The sequence below is a fragment of the Trichosurus vulpecula genome, chromosome 4, assembly GCF_011100635.1.
Source record: "Trichosurus vulpecula isolate mTriVul1 chromosome 4, mTriVul1.pri, whole genome shotgun sequence".
Classification (NCBI taxonomy): Eukaryota; Metazoa; Chordata; class Mammalia; order Diprotodontia; family Phalangeridae; genus Trichosurus; species Trichosurus vulpecula.
Window position 1 is genome coordinate 314,371,740 of NC_050576.1, and position 19,089 is coordinate 314,390,828.

The following is a 19,089-nucleotide window of genomic DNA, read 5'->3' on the forward strand; positions in this document are numbered from 1 at the left end:
CGTTAAAGAAATAGATACCTAATAGAAAATCCAGAATCTGCTGCAAGGTTCCGAATCTTACACACACCCTGGGATTCCGCTTTCCTGTGTGCCTTTGACACAGAGAAAAATTAAATTGCTTTCAACCCCTCCCCCCACCTCGTTTTCTAGTGAAAGACCACGGAGAAAGCTTTTTATATGTAGTTAAAAGGCCACAGAGACTCTGCAGTGTAGAAATGAGGCGCTGCAGTTTACAAGCGACAAGCCCTTCTCACATTGTTAGTCTCCAATCTAACTGATCTAATCAATGACACCGAAGCATTGGGGATTCTAGCACCGCCTCCCCAAGCCTTTTAGCTCTTTTTCATTGGAAGCTGGAATAGGAGGCAGGTTCTTGTTCTTAACGCTGATTGGCTGGCAGGGAATCAGTATCAATGTTTAAGCAGCGGCGTGAGGTGAATAGAGTCAGTCAGCAAGAGGCACTGGGAGAGAGCGAGAGGGCTGGGAGCCCAGCAAATGCAGCAACAGCAGAAGGGAGACTGAAGAGACGCTACTCCAACTGTTGATTGAATTCGTCTTATTATTATTAATTTTAATTTTCTTCACTCACTCGATTTCGGAGATGGATTTATTTTCTCTGAAATCAGAACATCTTTTGCATGCTGTTGGCTGATCCTGATGAATGCCTGATTGAAAGAGGCCACCCACCCATAACAGAGAGGGGGGAAATCCCCACTACAACAGATTGCAGAATTAACTATGCACATTGGGTCTGGACTTTTATGAATAGAGGACAATTGGGGGGAACATACCGAACTGAGAGCCGAGACTGAGCTGTGGAGAGTTACTGGAAACCTACTATATAATTTTTTTTTATTTCCCCCCAAATCAGAAAGATCTCGGGGTGGCTCACGCCTAAAATAGAGGACAGATTAAAAAAAAAATACACCCAGCAAAGCAGACGCCTTCTCGGTGCTGTGGATAACAGCCTTGTTTTCCTGATCCTCAGCCTCCCGGAGAAAGAGGTATAGTAAAAGTGCAGCTGGATTCAACACCCCCTCCCTTTCTCCTTTTTCTTCTTCTTCAAAACATGATTCTGATTTTTCTATCTATAGAGTGAGTCAGAGAAGTGTTAGGAAGAAGCTGCAACTAATGTCTGTGAAGGGAGGAACATGAGGCGATAGTGAATGCGATTTGTTCCGCTGGATCTGACTCATCTAGCAGATCGGAACACCTGAATTTCTGGATGTGTCATTCACTTATTTTGGGGGTGTTTTAAGAACCTGAAATTAAAAAATAAAACACTTCTATCTATTAGCCCCTCGAGAGGTAAATCGTCCTGACTTGGCTTACTGCTGCTGTTGCTACTCCCCATACCAAGATGTCCAGAAAGACTGTTTGAGCTTGAGACTGCAGAATGCATTACACCAGACATTAATTTGTATTTGTTTAATCCATTCCCCTTCAAAACAAAACAAACAAACAAAAAAAAGGACATACTTTGCTCGCTTAAAATATTTACCACTTTTATTCATCGCCAAGATTTTCTTTTCTAAATGAAGAGGATTGGGAGGCGGCAGTGCCATTGGAAGGAGATGCTGAATAGAAAGAAAAAAGAAGCACTTGACAGCACAGCCCTGTGAATGCAGAAACTGTTTCCCTTTTAGCCACAGAGTGTATGTATGTGTGTGAGTACTGGGTGGATTTTCTTGCTTTTCCTTTTTCTTTTTTTCCCTCCCCCAATTCTGAACATTCAACCATGGGTTGCCTGTTGATTTCCTTTCTATCGGAGAGGAAAGCAAACTGGAATTAAACTGCATAGAGCAAAGTGCTGTTCCTTGAGAGGATGTGGTGGTGGCGGCTGCTACTGGCCTGTCTTAGAGAAATCCAAGAGTGTATATGCGAATGAACATAGACTGAGATTTTTTTTTGTTTCCTGTACACACATACGCATACACTGCTGCTGCTGATCTGGTTGGGGGTTTCCTGGTTTCGAGAGAGCATTTTTCAAGACGAGAGGGCGGAGGCTGGTAAAGGCAGGAAACTACAAATCCGGACACTAGTTCTTTGCTCTGCATTCCCCTCCTCCCCTCCTCCCTGGGGTTGCTTGGAAAGGAAAGGGAGAACTACGCCTGCCAGCGAGATGCAGTCCGCCGCTGCCGCCGCCGCCGCCGCTGCAAGCAATGCAAGATTAGATCTCTAAATGCAGCAAAACACTCCCTGAAAACCAACAAGCCCGCGGGGCCACCAGACATTTCTCTGTACACAAGGGAGGGCTTCAAATCTATTTCCGAGACTCGTCTGTTTCCTTTCCCTTATCCCCGTCAATCTCATCGCGGGAGATGAGTAACAAGTAAGGATTTCACTTTACAAGCCTGCTTAGAGACACACCTCCCCGCTCTCTTTATCTCCCTCCGCCTCTATTTTTAATAGTATTTCGGAGACTGCGTGTGAGAGTGGCTTTTCAGCGCACTGGTGGAGGGGGGGGAAAGAAAAGAAAAGAAAAACCCTGCGTATTTCTAAAACCTATTATCGCCGCCTCCTCCCTCTCCCCCTCCCCCAGCCCCGGACGATTTTTTCTTATCATCCACTTCATCAGTGAAGTTTGTGGATCCTGAACTAGAGCTGGGGTTTTCCTGTAGATACGAAGCACTTGTTTTACCCCTGCGCTAGGAAGCTGCTTTTATTTTCACTCAGTGACCCTTAAGCTACGGTCCATTTGCTGCTCCTCGCTCTGGGCAGATGCTGTAGCTCAACAGGTTCAAGGAACTTGGGGAAGAAACAAGAAGAGCCTGAATCAAAAAGCAGCTAGAGGGAGAAGAGAGACAGACCCTGTCTCACGCACGCACACATAGGAGCACACACACAGAGCCCTGTTGTGTTGTACGCTCGCGGCACACAGACACGCACAGTCCTGCAGCTCCTGCCCCCACCCCGTTGGTCTGGGATGTACCTTTCCATCTGTTGCTGCTTCTTGCTCTGGGCTCCCGCCCTCACGCTCAAGAACCTCAACTACTCGGTGCCGGAGGAGCAAGGGGCCGGTACCGTGATCGGCAACATCGGGAAAGATGCGAGGCTGCCGCAGCAGGGGCTTCTGCCCCCAGAGCGAGGCGGCGGCGGCGGTGTCAGCATCGGAGCCGGGCGCGGCAAATCGGGCAGCTACCGCGTTCTGGAGAACTCGGCGCCGCACTTACTGGACGTGGACGCTGACAGCGGGCTCCTCTACACCAAGCAGCGCATTGACCGCGAGTCCCTCTGCCGCCACAATGCCAAGTGCCAGCTCTCCCTAGAGGTCTTCGCCAACGACAAAGAGATCTGCATGATCAAGGTGGAAATCCAAGATATCAACGACAATGCGCCCTCCTTCTCCTCCGACCAGATTGAAATGGACATCTCAGAGAACGCCGCTCCAGGGACTCGCTTTCCACTCACCAGCGCCCACGACCCCGACGCCGGTGACAACGGGCTCCGCACTTACCTGCTCACCCGCGACGACCACGGCCTCTTCGCCGTGGACGTCAAGTCCCGCGGAGACGGCACCAAGTTCCCGGAGCTGGTGATTCAGAAGGCGCTGGACCGTGAGCAGCAGAATCACCACACCCTAGTGCTGACCGCCCTGGACGGCGGAGAACCTCCCCGTTCCGCCACCATGCAGATTAATGTGAAGGTGATCGACTCCAACGACAACAGCCCAGTCTTCGAAGCCCCCTCCTACCTGGTGGAGGTGCCCGAGAATTCCCCTCTGGGCACCGTGGTTATTGACCTCAATGCTACAGACGCGGATGAGGGCCAGAACGGCGAGGTGCTGTACTCCTTCAGTAGCTACGTGCCAGACCGGGTGCGGGAGCTCTTTTCCATTGACCCCAAAACAGGACTGATCCGCGTGAAGGGTAACCTAGACTATGAAGAGAACAGCCTGGTGGAGATTGACGTACAGGCCCGAGACTTGGGGCCCAACCCCATTCCGGCCCATTGCAAGGTCACGGTCAAGCTGATAGACCGCAACGACAATGCGCCCTCCATAGGCTTCGTCTCGGTGCGCCAGGGGGCGCTGAGCGAGGCCGCCCCACCGGGCACTGTCATCGCCCTGGTGCGGGTCACTGACAGGGACTCCGGCAAGAACGGGCAGCTGCAGTGTCGCGTCCTGGGCGGAGGAGGGGCGGGAGGGGGACTTGCAGGGAGCGGGGCCGGAGGCCCAGTGCCCTTCAAACTGGAAGAGAACTATGACAACTTCTATACTGTGGTGACTGACCGGCCGCTGGACAGGGAGACCCAGGATGAGTACAATGTTACCATCGTGGCCCGGGACGGAGGCTCTCCCTCTCTCAACTCCACTAAGTCATTCTCTGTGAAAATCCTGGACGAGAATGACAACCCGCCCCGTTTCACCAAGGGGCTTTACGTACTGCAGGTACATGAGAATAACATCCCGGGTGAGTACCTGGGTTCTGTGCTGGCACACGATCCCGACCTGGGCCAAAACGGCACCGTTTCCTACTCCATAATACCCTCGCACATCGGGGACGTGTCCATCTATACCTACGTGTCTGTGAACCCCACGAACGGGGCCATCTATGCTTTGCGCTCCTTCAACTATGAGCAAACCAAAGCCTTTGAGTTCAAAGTACTAGCTAAGGACTCAGGCGCCCCGGCTCACTTAGAGAGCAATGCCACGGTGCGAGTGACTGTTATGGACGTGAACGACAACGCACCTGTGATTGTACTGCCCACCCTGCAAAACGACACAGCCGAGCTGCAGGTGCCCCGGAATGCGGGCTTGGGCTATCTAGTGAGCACTGTGCGGGCCCTGGACAACGACTTCGGGGAGAGCGGGAGGCTCACCTATGAGATTGTGGACGGCAATGAGGACAACCTGTTCGAGATCGACCCATCCAGCGGCGAGATCCGCACTCTGCACCCCTTCTGGGAAGACGTGACCCCCGTGGTGGAGCTAGTAGTGAAGGTAACGGATCATGGGAAGCCCACCCTCTCAGCCGTGGCTAAGCTCATCATCCGCTCGGTGAGCGGCTCTCTTCCAGAGGGTGTGCCCCGGGTGAACGGCGAGCAGCGCCGCTGGGACATGTCCCTGCCACTGATAGTCACTCTGAGCACCATCTCCATTATCCTCCTAGCGGCCATGATCACCATCGCGGTCAAGTGCAAGCGGGAGAACAAGGAGATCCGTACTTACAACTGCCGCATCGCAGAGTACAGCCACCCGCAGCTAGGCGGGGGTAAGGGCAAAAAGAAGAAGATCAACAAGAACGATATCATGTTAGTGCAGAGCGAGGTGGAGGAGAGGAATGCCATGAATGTCATGAATGTGGTGAGCAGCCCCTCCCTGGCCACCTCCCCCATGTACTTTGACTATCAGACCCGCTTGCCCCTCAGCTCGCCCAGGTCTGAGGTGATGTACCTGAAACCTGCCTCCAACAACCTGACTGTTCCTCAGGGGCATGGGGGCTGCCACACCAGCTTCACTGGACAAGGGACTAATGCAACCGAGACCCCCTCCACTCGGATGTCCATAATTCAGGTAGGAGACTTTTAGCATAACCTGGGACTTGACTTTAAAGCTTTGTTTTTGGAGTTGTCCTGACACCTATCGAACAGGACTGAGACACTGCCAACAGCAGTGAAACCCTCTGGTTTACATTCTGAATACTGTGTGTGTACATACTCTAAGATATACACAGAAGTATCATACATGTATGTAAATAACAGCACAAAAATTACAAGATGTAAATGTCTTGTTTCTGTTACTTATTTTAACGTGGTTTTTTTTTTTTAAATAGACTTCATTTAAAAAGTCGAGCAGTGTTCAGTGTTTGTGGTTTGGTTTGGTTTATTTTTTATTAGTACATATTTCACTTCATAACAAACAACAAAGAACCCTCCCACCTTTGGGAACTTTGGTTTAACTTGTTAATGGTTCTTTGTTAACACTGCAAATAATAATAAATAATAATAAATGTTATGCTACAAAACGAAAAGGTTGTCATATTGGAACAACAAAAATAGCAGTCAGATTTCCAGTAGCTTGAATCAGTTGTGACCTACTGTTTACACTAATATATTTAAATATAGTTTTATCAAAGCACATTTTAAAAATATATGGACCTAATTTAATATTCAGCTGGAACTACATCTTAATTCACTTGTGTAGTTTAAGTTTTCAAATCACAGATATGCTTTGAAACTACTTTTTAAAAGTTTGAGTGAAGAAATGCTCTGGATAATGAGTATTACTATATTTGAAATGTTGCATTTATGTTGTCTAGTTGTTTTACTAATATTCTCTTCTGAGTCTTTGGAGAAGTGAACTGAGTATATCAGAAAGAAGTGACACAGACTCATTTTGTGTTCCCTGAAAACGGGAGGAAAAGTTGCACTATAGTCACTTGTACCAAAAAAAATATTTAGGATGCAATTAAAATCATAAATTGTATATTTGATATGAACAGATAATGTCAAATTCCCCAATACTTTAAGTATATATGTGTATATAAATGCATATATACACACACATATATATTCTATACTTTAAATTAAAGGCCATTGACACATGGCAAAGGGAAAATATCCTGATCTTTGATCCACTATAGGTATGTATTTTGATAATTGCAGGAAAAGTCCCTCTGCATAAGTCAGTTGGAGCTATTCCTTAAGCCATTGTGGAGTTCTATCACAGCAGCAACTTCATTTTATGCTTATCATGCATTTCCATGGCTACCAATTACTTTAGGGGAGAAATACTTGAAATCTAAAATTGAACTTATTAGAAAGTGACACTTAGGGAAGATGGACAATGCAGGGGTAAAAACATGAAAATTTGATTTACACTTATGTGCTTTAAAAGTCAAATAACTTTTGATGGCACTTGTTTTGGGTAGTTTTTTTTTTAATTTATTGTTAAACTTGAGTGCTTAAAATGATAAGTCCACTCTTTTTTGTTTTTTGCATATAACTGTAATAGTTACTAAAAAGAATCAAATTATATTTTCCCACAATCATGTAATGTCTCCGTAAAGTAACTAATACATGTACTGATTAATGCTACTGAATACAAAACTATCATTTGTAGTGTTAAATCCCAATGGTTGGAGATTTTTTTTACAGTGTTTACTGTATGGTTAATAATGATTTTTTTTTGGAGATCTATATAAAACTGAAAGAGGAAATTCCTCCCTTACAAAGGTGTTTTGTGGTTTCTATGAAAGTCTTTCTGTGGCTATTAAATCTGCTTTTCATGGTCATCCTCTAAGAGAAAGAGAGTTTTATGCTAAAAAAAATATGTATGTAGGCAGTCACCAGACAAATGCACAAATACATTGGCTTCATTTTTTAAAAACTTCCTTGCCTAAAATGGTGGATAAGTGCCCAGCCTCTCACCATCTATTTCCATGAGTCAAATTCTTACTGGAGTTCCAGTGGAAATGGAATTGGAGTAGCAGAATACCAAAACAGTCTGAGGCATTAGTCAGATTGGGTAGAATACACCTGGGATTGAATCAGTCAGACCATTTTGAGAGGACAAGTTACAAGTGTTTCCACAAACACTTGGGAAGGCTTTGATCCATCCTAACCTAGAATCTAGTCAGTAGATTGAGTTCCTTTTTTTAAAACTCAGTTCCAACATAGAAAATTTCATATTTAGTCTACAGAAAGCAAAGGACATTTCGGCTCTGTCCTCCTTCCCTTCGTCCCCATCATAATACATTTCAGCAAAATATATAATAGGCATTGTTCCTGAAATTAGTTCTAGTTTTAGAACCTGAAACAAATTTTGGTCCAGACATGGCATTCATTGGTGTGGGACCTCCACTAAAGCAAATCAGCAATATATAGGCTTTGACACTTTTCTGGGATGACGCGAGGGCATGGAGAGGTTATATACTTGCCTAGTCAGACAGAAAGTCAGATCCTATGTGAGACTTGAGAGTCAGTCTTTCAGAACTCTGAGGCCTATCCTCTGTCCTCTCATAATACTTTTGTCAACACAGTTTCCATCTTCATATTATTTTTCAAAGTGGTCTTCCTCTGGTACTTCTATAAGTGGCCTGGAATGCCTTCAAAAACACCCTTGGGGACTTGCCTCCTTTTATTGCCCACTTGATCAAGATTGGACGCTTTGGCCCATGTTACGTACCTATATTTAATTACCTTTTGACTGTGTATGGTTTAACTCCAAGTATAATGTATATGATGCATTAAATTAAGGGCAATGAATGATCCTTTTAATTTAGTTATGTTTTGCAAATGCTTTAAAATGGAGCATAATACCTTAAGCACCTAGGTACACCATCATCTTATTTCAGGTCGATGAGTTGGTTGTATGCTCTTAAAATGACAGCAGAAATACACAACTCTGAATAAGAACTTGACATGAATTTCTGGGGAGATATTATAGCTATGTAATATGTATTTGATTTACTTATGAATGCAAAGGAAGTTCAATACTTGTACTAGGTACACGTATGAGTATGTTAAGGACTAACAGAATTATAAAATCTCACATTTTATGTCTTTTCAAAGTAGAGTCATATATAAGACCAATATGAGAGCTTCACAGATTCAAAAATTATGGCTATATTTTGTAGGCATATCTGTGGCAAAACCATACTTTAATTGAATTCAGATACATTAAGAATTCTATTTGTGCCACACCCAAAATAATGCACTTTTTTATTCACTCAGCATTAGGATAAATCCTAATATACTATTTGTCAGCTAGAGTAGTAGGAAACCAAACTTTGTGCAACAACATTTAATTATCAGGTGTGTTTTCCCCATAAATTCTTCGCAGAAAAGCATGATGATGTAAAGGTGGACAAATTGAAATATACCTTTCATATTATCTAATTATAGTACAAAGTTTAGCCAATATACACATAAAGTAGAAATATCTTTTAACATATGTTTAGATATTTCATTAATTTAAAGTATACAATTAGAAAACATACTAAGGCCACTTCCTTTGAAGAATGTTAATGGGACAAAAGGAATTTGGGCCTGAGATAACAATTTAACTAGACAGGATCAAATGGGGCTTTAAGTATCTTCTTTTCTACGGTCTGATGAACATGCATACCTTAGGGAATACTCATGTGGCATGCTAAAATGAAACACCGATCATTATTGATACTTCAAAGCAGCCACTGTTCATGCTCTGTCAACAAATGTAATAAGTCTCAGAATAACTCTATCAGGAACTGATTTGGGGAGGGGGAGGAAATATTCCTGAGTAGCTGAGGGAATCCCAAATTTACTTGCTGCTCTAATGTCTTCAGACTTTCTTTAATGTTACTACAAGTAGCTTTTATGTGCACCCATAGAAGGAAACGTGCTGAGCCTACATTTTTAGTACAACTGAAATAATTAAAAGAAAAAAAGGAAGCTGCATTCTCTTCCAATGTTTTAAAACTCCAATTTCAAACAACTCCCATTAACTTTAACTTTATAGACTTTGCAGAAAGGGAGTAACATCATCTTGATCTATGTTCGTGAGCTTTTCAGTCGAAGAAAGTGAAGTACATGTTTTCAGAGAGGAAATGAACCCTTGAAACATGCAACATTTAGCCGAGGTAGTTTCTAATGCTTGCACAAAAATCTAAATGGAATAAAATAAGTGATGATTAGATAAATGAACTCTGTGAAAAGAAGGTTCTCACAAGAAGCCTTAGTACTTTTGAGTGAAAGGAGGTAAGGAGAAACTTCTGTATGTTTTATTGATCCCATTGGACAATGCCTAATGCAGTCCATGAGGCAATGAATGATTTTGAGTTACTAGAAGCTACACTGGGGATGTGGTACAAGCAACTCTGCTGAGCATGTGTACATATTCACCCTCTCCAAATCCTCAGGAGCCATAAAGATTGAGTTTGGAGATTCACTGGATTCATACTATGCTAATTATACAGAACTCACCTAGAATATTTTTCAGTATTATGTGGCAAACTAGCCTTTTTACCCTTTAGCTCATAAAATGTCAGGTTAACTTGAAGATTCAGTCACTGGTTATTCTGGTGAATATTCAGATTGTACAGACATGTACAACCTGACTATTTTTTCTCTCACAACATTTATGGAATTCTAGAATGGATATTAAAGATAATATAGTCCAATCTCATTTTTCATAAAAACTAAAAAATAACCGAGACCCAGGGAGGTTGTGACAAACCAAAGGTTACGTTGTGAGTTGATGCCATAGCTTAGAAGAAAACCTGAGTTTATTTACTCCCAGTCCAGTGTTTTCTAGACCAAAACCCTAATGCCTTAGGTCTGTGCTTATTTTGAATGTCTGGGACTAATGTGGCTGAGAATATCCTTAGATAAATCTCAACACAGATCCTAGCTTGGCCATTGGTTTAATTAAGTGCTGGATACAAATTCTTAAAGATAGAGTTAAAATGGTGCAGAGAGAAAAGGCATAAAAAGAGACAAAATAATATGCTAGCCTCAAAAGTGCTTGAAGAACTTTAGAATGAATCTAAATTATTATTTTGTTATTATTATTAATCATTTGAGAGTCAGGATGCTGTTTCGTTGTTTTTCAAATATTTAATAATCCTATTGAATGTGATTTTCAGTACACAATATGGAATATGAAATTAAAGAAATGAATGATAAAGATAAATAGAAGTAAAATGCTGCATAGAAACATTTGATTTTCAAATATTTAACTTGATAGGATGACTTGATATGATTAAATATATTTTTTGTGAATTATCTATAGCCTTCAGTAAAATTAGCAAAATGTTAGCTATCTCTATATCTCTATATTTACATATGAACCATATGTAGCCCCCAGGTGAAAATTCAACAACCTTTTCCTAAAGAAAATGAAATGCTTTCAGTCTCACCTAAAGAATTTTGAAATTTCATTTAATCCCATCAAAAATTAAAATTTGTGAAAATTTAACCCATAGAATTTTCAAGTTGTATGAGGCACAATTTGGTGAATAAATATGACTTTACTTGGGAGAGGAAATAGACACATATACTTAAAACATTTCTCAACAATGTGAATATAGTGAGTACATAGGAAACATTGATGCTATCTTAAAGTTTACATATATCATCCTAAATCTTTACATGTATACTACTAAAGCAATCTTGACCAAAGGATTATCGATTTCATATGTTCAAAGAAAAATTTTGAAATTAACCTTCAACATTTTCTCATTTACAATATTTAAAACCAAATTTTGCTATGTTTCATTTCTACAGATTAATCAAGACTATTAACCTGTTTTTGCTATTGGCAATGCATAAATTATGTAATATGTTATCATGATTTTTCATAAGCAAATATGTACATTACAAAAATTATCAGAATATGTTATAGGCAAGATCTAAACTGATGTTGGCTTGTATATTTGATGAAAAAGGAAAGCCATCTCTAAATATAATGTGAAGCATTAAAGTGTTTGTGTTTCACCAAGCAAAGCACTGATTTGATATATAATCCATGTATATGTTTGCACGTGTATATATAATGTATACACACTTATTAATTCTAGCAAGAACACACTCCTATGCTTATTCATCATTACATAAATAATTTCATTATATCACTATAGCTTCTAGGATACTTACCCACCCCACAGGCTACACACCTCAGGAAATAGTTTGGGAACTTAATGTTATAATAGCATGTGAGACCTTAAAAGATCCTAAAGTTAAATAACTTATAAGGGAGAGGGCTATAAAGATCAGAGAACTCTGTATGCAATGGTAGTATTATAGATATTCATTAGGTAGCTTAACAATAAACATATCAAGAAGAACATTAGATATACATGTATAATGTCCACATGTATGTGTGCATTTATATATGTGTCCACAAGTGTACATGAATATACGTATACACACACACATATACTTATATGTATATATTCCCACATGTTTGTAGATTAAAGCTCTTGTTAGGATAATAAGTAAAGAAGGAATAAACTACTAAACCTGGGCTCCTGACAATTATAAATGAAAACTTAGCTCCTTAAAAATGTTGGCAACTTATGCAATATTCTCAATAGCAGGCAAATTCTTACAAATCCCCAGTTAATTTTGATATTAGTCATTGCTTTAGAATATATTCCCTACAGTAATGCTATTGTTTAATAAATCCCATAGGGCACTACCTCCAATTTATATTTTTGTAAGATACATGTGATTATATATATATATATATATACATATATATATATATATATATGTACACACACACACTTGCAAGCATATATGTGCATATACATACTTGGACATGCAGACACAGGTGCACATACATGCATGTGTATGGATTCATGCAAGCATGTATGCTTCAAATAATGCCTTCACATTTAGCATAACACAAAGATCTGTTGACTTTTCACTGCCACTGTGAAGATAGAATGGCTCTTACCCTTCCCCCAGTTAAAGTTAATCAGTCCTTCTCTGATCTACTGATAATCCACTTTAGCCATGGGTGATACAGACAAATATGCCTTTCCAGTGAACTTAGTATTTTGCAGTTAGTCACAACCCTCATTGGTAATTTTGACATTGACATATCATGGTCCTCCAGTTACTTAAAATAAATTACCTTTAATAGTGAAGGCTATAATGGTATCAACAATCTCTGCTGTGACTAAGCAAAAGTGTGCTGGAGTCTCCTCTGCCTTCTACTGCAAAACTGCAAACCCAATATTTTCAAGGTAAAATGAAAAAAAAATGATCAAAATTAAATGTACCATTTTGCTGTGTGGGTGGCATCATTCCTTGATGTACTGTAAGTTCTTTCAGTGATAGACATATGAAATGAGTTTCAGACTGTGTTTGAGAAAATCTATTGATATATGTGTAACATACTTTTATTTGTCTGTTCCAGTACTAGTGACACTATGATTACTGGTATTTGCAGTCCTTGCCCTGGAATTCTTCCAGGCAGTTTTATTGTATTGAAATGGCTCTTACAGTTCATTGAGCATCCAGCATAACATTGCTGAATATGATTGGCGCGTTTGCATATATTTATTCGAAAAAAATCAGGCAGTTAAACTGCATAATTATGGGAAAACGAATCATAACAATAAAAGACCATTTAAGTTAACAAGCTTTGTGATCAAAGGATAAATACAGGTTGGATAAATGAGACTCTAGATGTAACTAATCTACATAAATAGGCTTTGGTCTGATTAGAGGAAAGGAATATATTAAAATAATTTAGTGGTATTAAAAACATTTTGCTTCAGTCATTTTTATAACATCAAGACTTACACCATCTTATTTTTTTTTCTTCTTAAATTTCTATTCAATTCAATAGCCAGGAACACTATTGATGGTGGAAGGACGATGTGAAGCAGCTCAGGTAAACAAAAATACCATTTCATTAGTTTCCATTTAGTTTTTGAACACATTGTGTGTCCAAAACGCGTAATGTTTTAAAAATTTGAAATGCCTTTTTGATTGATTTTTAATTAAAGAAAAACATTAAAGGGACAGTTTTTTGTTTACTGTCTTTATCAGCTAAAAGCAGCCTTTGTACTGTTTGAAAGCTGAAGCATTAAAAATCAATTTCTAGTCTTCAAAGCTATAAACTCTTACTTGCTTTGTAGATATATACTGTTTTAAAAAACCATTGCATGCATGCTTGTCAAGGAAATTAAAATAAACAGTAAATAATGGCTTTGTCATAATTGTGAAAGATTTAAATGTATTATTAATGATAGCTAATGACATCTTCAAAAGTAACTTAAGAATCACACTGTGAAGCCTTCAAACTGTTTCTTACAACAGTATTGCCTTTTAAAAGATTTTCTTAACTTTTCTTGGCAGTAATTAAAAAAGAAGCATGGTAATTCAGATATAAGATATTAATCAATATTGTTACTTACAATATTTCTACCTGCATCATTACAGATTACTAAGCATCCATTTAAACATAAAATTGTAGCCTGCTGTTCAATAAAACATGCTGAAGTATACAAAATTGAATTAGGAAGCATCCCAAGTGTCAATATTTTAACTCAGTAAAATAGTCAAGCTGCAGGTCTTTTAATGTATATGGATATGAATGTCCATAAGTACAAAGAATCTTTCTTATTAAATGATTCCAACATCATTCTATAAAATTACACAGTAGAAACTTAGAAATGTGAACTCATTTAGCATAAAAAGAGTTGTGCTCAGAGACTACTCATATTCAAAGCATACAGTTTGTTTAATCTAAACAGTAACTCTCCATTTTCTACAAATGGCCAAATATATTCCCCCAGATCTGTTAATTTCATTTAGCTTCATAGTGCATCTGATAGTAGTCTATTAAGCTAATTCTGATGATTGAATATTTGATAGATTTGCTGTTTTGCATAACACTTGTATAATTTGATATGCAGATTTGAAGATCATAAAAGCAATCCGGATTTAATGATCAGGAGCAGGATTATCTAGACACAGCTGTACAGTATCTAGTCAGTACACTTTTTACCATGATCTCATCATTTCAGTAGATCCAAAAGAATAAGAATAAGCATGACTTTTAGCACTTGGAAAAAAGTTTAAAAGCCCAAAATATTGCTATAGAAATCTTTGTGAGTTATTTCAATATTTGTACTGCCCTTCAGACTAAGTAAATGAAAAGATTTCTTTTTTTTAAAAAAAAGAGAAACCTACAGTGTTAAAAATAAGTAAGGTTGATTCTTAACAATATACTTCTAATTGGTTTCATTGAATACACATACAGAGACACACACACATACAGAACAGTGCATAGATATTTTCTAAATGGACTTCAAAACATTATTAGGTGCTCATTAGGCAATCTATCAATAGCCAATAGAAGAGACCATCTAATTGTAGATGAATTCTATTGCCATGTTTTCTTGGGATGGCAGTAGAGCAGGAAAGCTTCCATTTTTTACTATGGAGCTATGGATATACATCCCACTTACACATCCCACTGTCAACCTTTTCATTTGAGAATAATGATGAAGAAAAAGTGTAAGTCATGTGGAGTGCAGAGTAATCAACTCTCCATCATTTTTATTGATGACAATGGGTATTAAAAAGTACACATTCACTTGAATTCACATAGTTTTAAGGTAAGGTCCTAATCAGTCAACTGTTTAGCCAGTGGGCATGAGATGGTAATTGTTGCTTTCTGATTGCCCTAAGTCTACCTGATTCTTCTGTCTGTTTTATAAATGGGCTATTTTTAGTTTTAAGCCAACTTCTGATTTCTCTTTTGTTATGCAGGGTGTGATCACACCAAAATGGCGAACTTAAGAAATAATAATAACAATAACAAAAATAAATCTCCCTCTTTTTGTTTCTTCACAATGGAGTTTAGATAGAAATGATACTGGGACAAAGTGTCATTCCATCATTATTGTTATATTTACTCTTCTATGCACTATTGTTCAGGTGGATAAAATAGCTGGTTTAAAAAAAATTGACCAAAAGTATTATTATCATCAATATTAGTTATCATTATAAACATTATACATACTGTGAAGGATTAGATCATTAAAAACAGTAAACTGGCACTTGTGTGTGGAAATCTATCTGTCTGTCTATCTATCTATCTATCTGTCTACCTATCTATCTGGATCAGTTCATAAGCAAAAAGGGCACATTTCTATCAAAAAGACTTACAAATGACCAAATAAGGATTTTCATTTCAACTTACATTTAAAGTATGTGACTTTACATTTTGAATTGTGGCATTTGCATCTATGACAATTATTAGCTAGATTTCCAGATCTTGACCTTCTTGGTGAAGCTACTGTTTATCCCCAGATGAGAGTAAGAGAAGAAACAGAGAATTTGTGCTGTTAAACAAATATAAGCCACAGGAATTTGGGATAGTTATTGGTGCAAATCTATTGTAAATTGCCTGCACTGGCATTAGATGTGGCTGTACCAGCAAATGAGGAAATAGGCCCACATATTGAGAAGCTGGGGGAGGAGGAGAATACATTTAAAAGATACTTTTTTTTGGTTCTGATTTAAATTTTGAGCAATAGGCTTTCCACAGTATTTTATAATCAAGACAATTACATAGTAATTTGGGTTAGAATGCATGCCCAGTTTCCCATCTCAAAACCCAATTTGTTACCACCTGTGGCTATTTCTATTAAAAAAAGAAACATAATTACTATGAGTCTCAGCAGTCTAAGAGTAAATTTTTGCAATTACAATACCTCCCTTGGGCAGATGTGTGAAAATGGCAGATTAATTCCTGCCAGGATCTGTCTGTTCCTTGTGTAGTTTTCAGTTTGCAAGTGGTTTGGTATAGCCTACTCATTAGAATGGCACTGTTTGCTATGGTTAAAGGTTATGTCAGTGTTTCCATAGTAAATCTCTAGAAATAGAGATCCACAAATCTCCTATTAAATTTTGCTCTAGGCAAAAGTTGACATGTAAAGAAGGTCTTAGAGGGGAGTAAAGATTCACTCCTAACTCCCTCGTTCCCCCAACCTTTCCTATTGCCCCCTTCAAGTTTGAAGAAAAGGAAGTTAGGCTAACTGCCAATGTTGAGACAGTCAGAATTGTTAAGCAGGCAACTGCTAGGAAGCCTTTTGGAGAGTAAAAACACCCCAGCAGATAACATCTTAAGGGCTATCTGTGATCTGATTTTTTATCCAAAGTATATTATATTACTTAATATTTCTGAATCTAAAAAAAAACTAGGAATTAGAAGAAGGGAAGCTTCTCTAACTCTGTTTCTCTTATAAACAAGTATGTATTTGAGGAATTGAGGTACATTGGAAATACTTCTCTAAGAGCTCTGTAAATTCTTAATGTGCCAAATTGTACCTGATTTTAAGTGTAAAAAAATATTCTCTCTGATCCTGGGGAAAGAGAGAGAGGGAAAGGGGGAGAGAAGTGGTTTATGTTTCTTTATCAATCGAAGAATATTTCTAACACCCACCTTATCTACCAAGTAGTTAAAAGAGGCACCAACCTCAATCTCATGGAGGCCATTAAAAAACAACAGTAACACTGTTATAATCTATGAATACTGGAGTATTTTATCAAAAATGGAGTTAATTAAAACTGACAATTTGTTAGAGGATGATTTCCATAAATAGATTTTAAAAATATATTTGTTATTAAGTTGTAATTTAAGAGTAAATTCCATAGAAAAGACTAGGTAATACTAATACTTTGCCTTGCATATCATTTTATACATTGTATTTTATACAGCAATGAAAGATGTATCTTGCAGTAGTTTGGAGTAAAAAAAAATCAAATTAAAAAAAAGTGATGGGGCATACTTTAGTAATTTCAAAATATATTTGTAAATGCTTTTTTTCAAAATAAGCACAAATATCTCAATATGAATTTAAATACAATTATGCACGAAAATAAATGAACAATTAAAATTATCTGCTAGAACACAATTGAGTTGGTCTAAAATTCTAAGCTTCAAGCCAGAAGCCAACATGTGGCATTACCTTGCAAACAGCCTATGCAGGAGATATATTGTTGTTTGTATTATAATAACCACTCTTTCTTTGTGGGGGTGATAAAATGATTTAAAAAAGGATAATTTTCTTTCGATATAATGTGATTTTGTGAGGAGGTCTTATTTATTGGGTAATCAAGGAGTTAGTTCTGTAGGTATCATTTATTTTATGCTATATTATTTAATCTATTCCTAGATGATGTTAAACGGTGGCTCCATGTACCTTTTATGAAATGAATTGAGACTGTTCTTTTAACAGATAATTTGAAGAACTTTTAACTTCTCATAAATTACAGATAAAATCATACTTCATTTCAGTTACTGATTCAATTTGATGATAAGAATACTATAAACCTCACCACTCACCATGTTGCTCCTGAAAAGTTAAGCTTCAGCAATGCCTTCTCCATAACCCAAAATTCATTATCCAGTTATATTAATCAACTTTTTTGTTGTACATTCATTTCAGTTGTGTCTAACTCTTCCTGATCCCACTTGAGGTTCATTTGGCAAAGATACTGGAGTAGTTTGTCATTTCCTTTTCCAGCTCATTTTACAGATGAGGAAGCTGAGGCAAACAGGGTTAAGTGACTTGCCCAGGGTCACACAACTAGTAAGTGTCTGAGGCCAGATTTGAACTCAGGAAGATGAGCCTTCTTGACTCCAGGCCTAGCACTCTATCCACTACGGCATCTAGCTGCCCCACTAATCAGCTTACATTCAGGTTTATGAAAAATACATATGTGTATTGGATGACCACAAGGCATAAAACTATATGCTAAATAATGCTTCCCAAACCAGCATAGTTAAACAAACTCAATTCATTAAAATAATATAAAAATATGGAAATAAAGAACTAAAATCATTATTGAAAAAAGCTGAGCCTGTCGAAAACTCTCTGAAGTGAAATTTTATTACATTGACTCTTTAAATTTCAATTGGACTTTGAATATAGAATAGTCCTAAAATTTGGTTTGGGGAAAGAGAAGAGAATATGATTTTATGTAAACGTAGAACCAGAGTTAAAATTCAGATTGAACTAGAGAAGAATAATCACACTTGAATTTCATTTACTTGCCTAAAAGTTTTGGGGGCTTAAAGCGGATCAAGAGTGATGTGTAGCAGAGATATATAAAATCAAAAAGCCTCGAAGTCGCAAGTTGAAGAACTGTAAGAAATTCAGATAAAGGATTGTCTAAAATAATATAAGAAAAAGGCAGTTTTAGTAACTCTACCTCTTTCCCAACGCTGCTCCCCCAAATTGTCTTTTACTTGTAGCATTATGCCAGTGTACCACTCATCACTGCAATTCAATGCTAACCATAAGTTTACCCTAAAGCATTTGAATATTTGAAAGGGAAGTAATATTACTTATCAGGGATAAGGTTGATACTGGATGCTGTCCTTAAATATTGTTTCAGGAAGGAAGTATGAGGCTTCTGTGGTCAGAGCAAGGACTTTCTTGGAATCAGCTGTGTACAAATACTTCCCTGCTGACACTTCTTTCAATCTACTCTCTGATTTTTAGTCACCACCAGTGTCATCCACACACACAAACCTTTATGACTCCAGGTTCAAAACTCATGCTCAGCATAGCACCGTACTTCCTCTCCTAGGGATAGAACAGAAACCTAAAACTGTATTTCATTGATAAAGGGAGA

General features: G+C 38.4%; 1 protein-coding gene across 4 annotated transcripts in view; it reads left to right on the forward strand.

Moving 5' to 3' along the window:
• Positions 1-449: 449 nt before the first annotated feature.
• Positions 450-19,089, forward strand: part of PCDH17 (protocadherin 17) — a 116,028-nt gene continuing 97,388 nt past the window's right edge. Inside the window, exons 1-2 of one of the 4 annotated variants that reach the window (XM_036755088.1) lie at positions 450-5,515; positions 13,283-13,327. In XM_036755088.1, coding sequence (XP_036610983.1) covers positions 2,927-5,515; positions 13,283-13,327 — 2,634 coding nt within the window. In that variant the 5' untranslated portion in view covers positions 450-2,926. The remainder of the gene's footprint in view (positions 5,516-13,282; positions 13,328-19,089) is intronic. The other 3 variants (XM_036755086.1, XM_036755089.1, XM_036755087.1) reach the window with 3 other exon arrangements.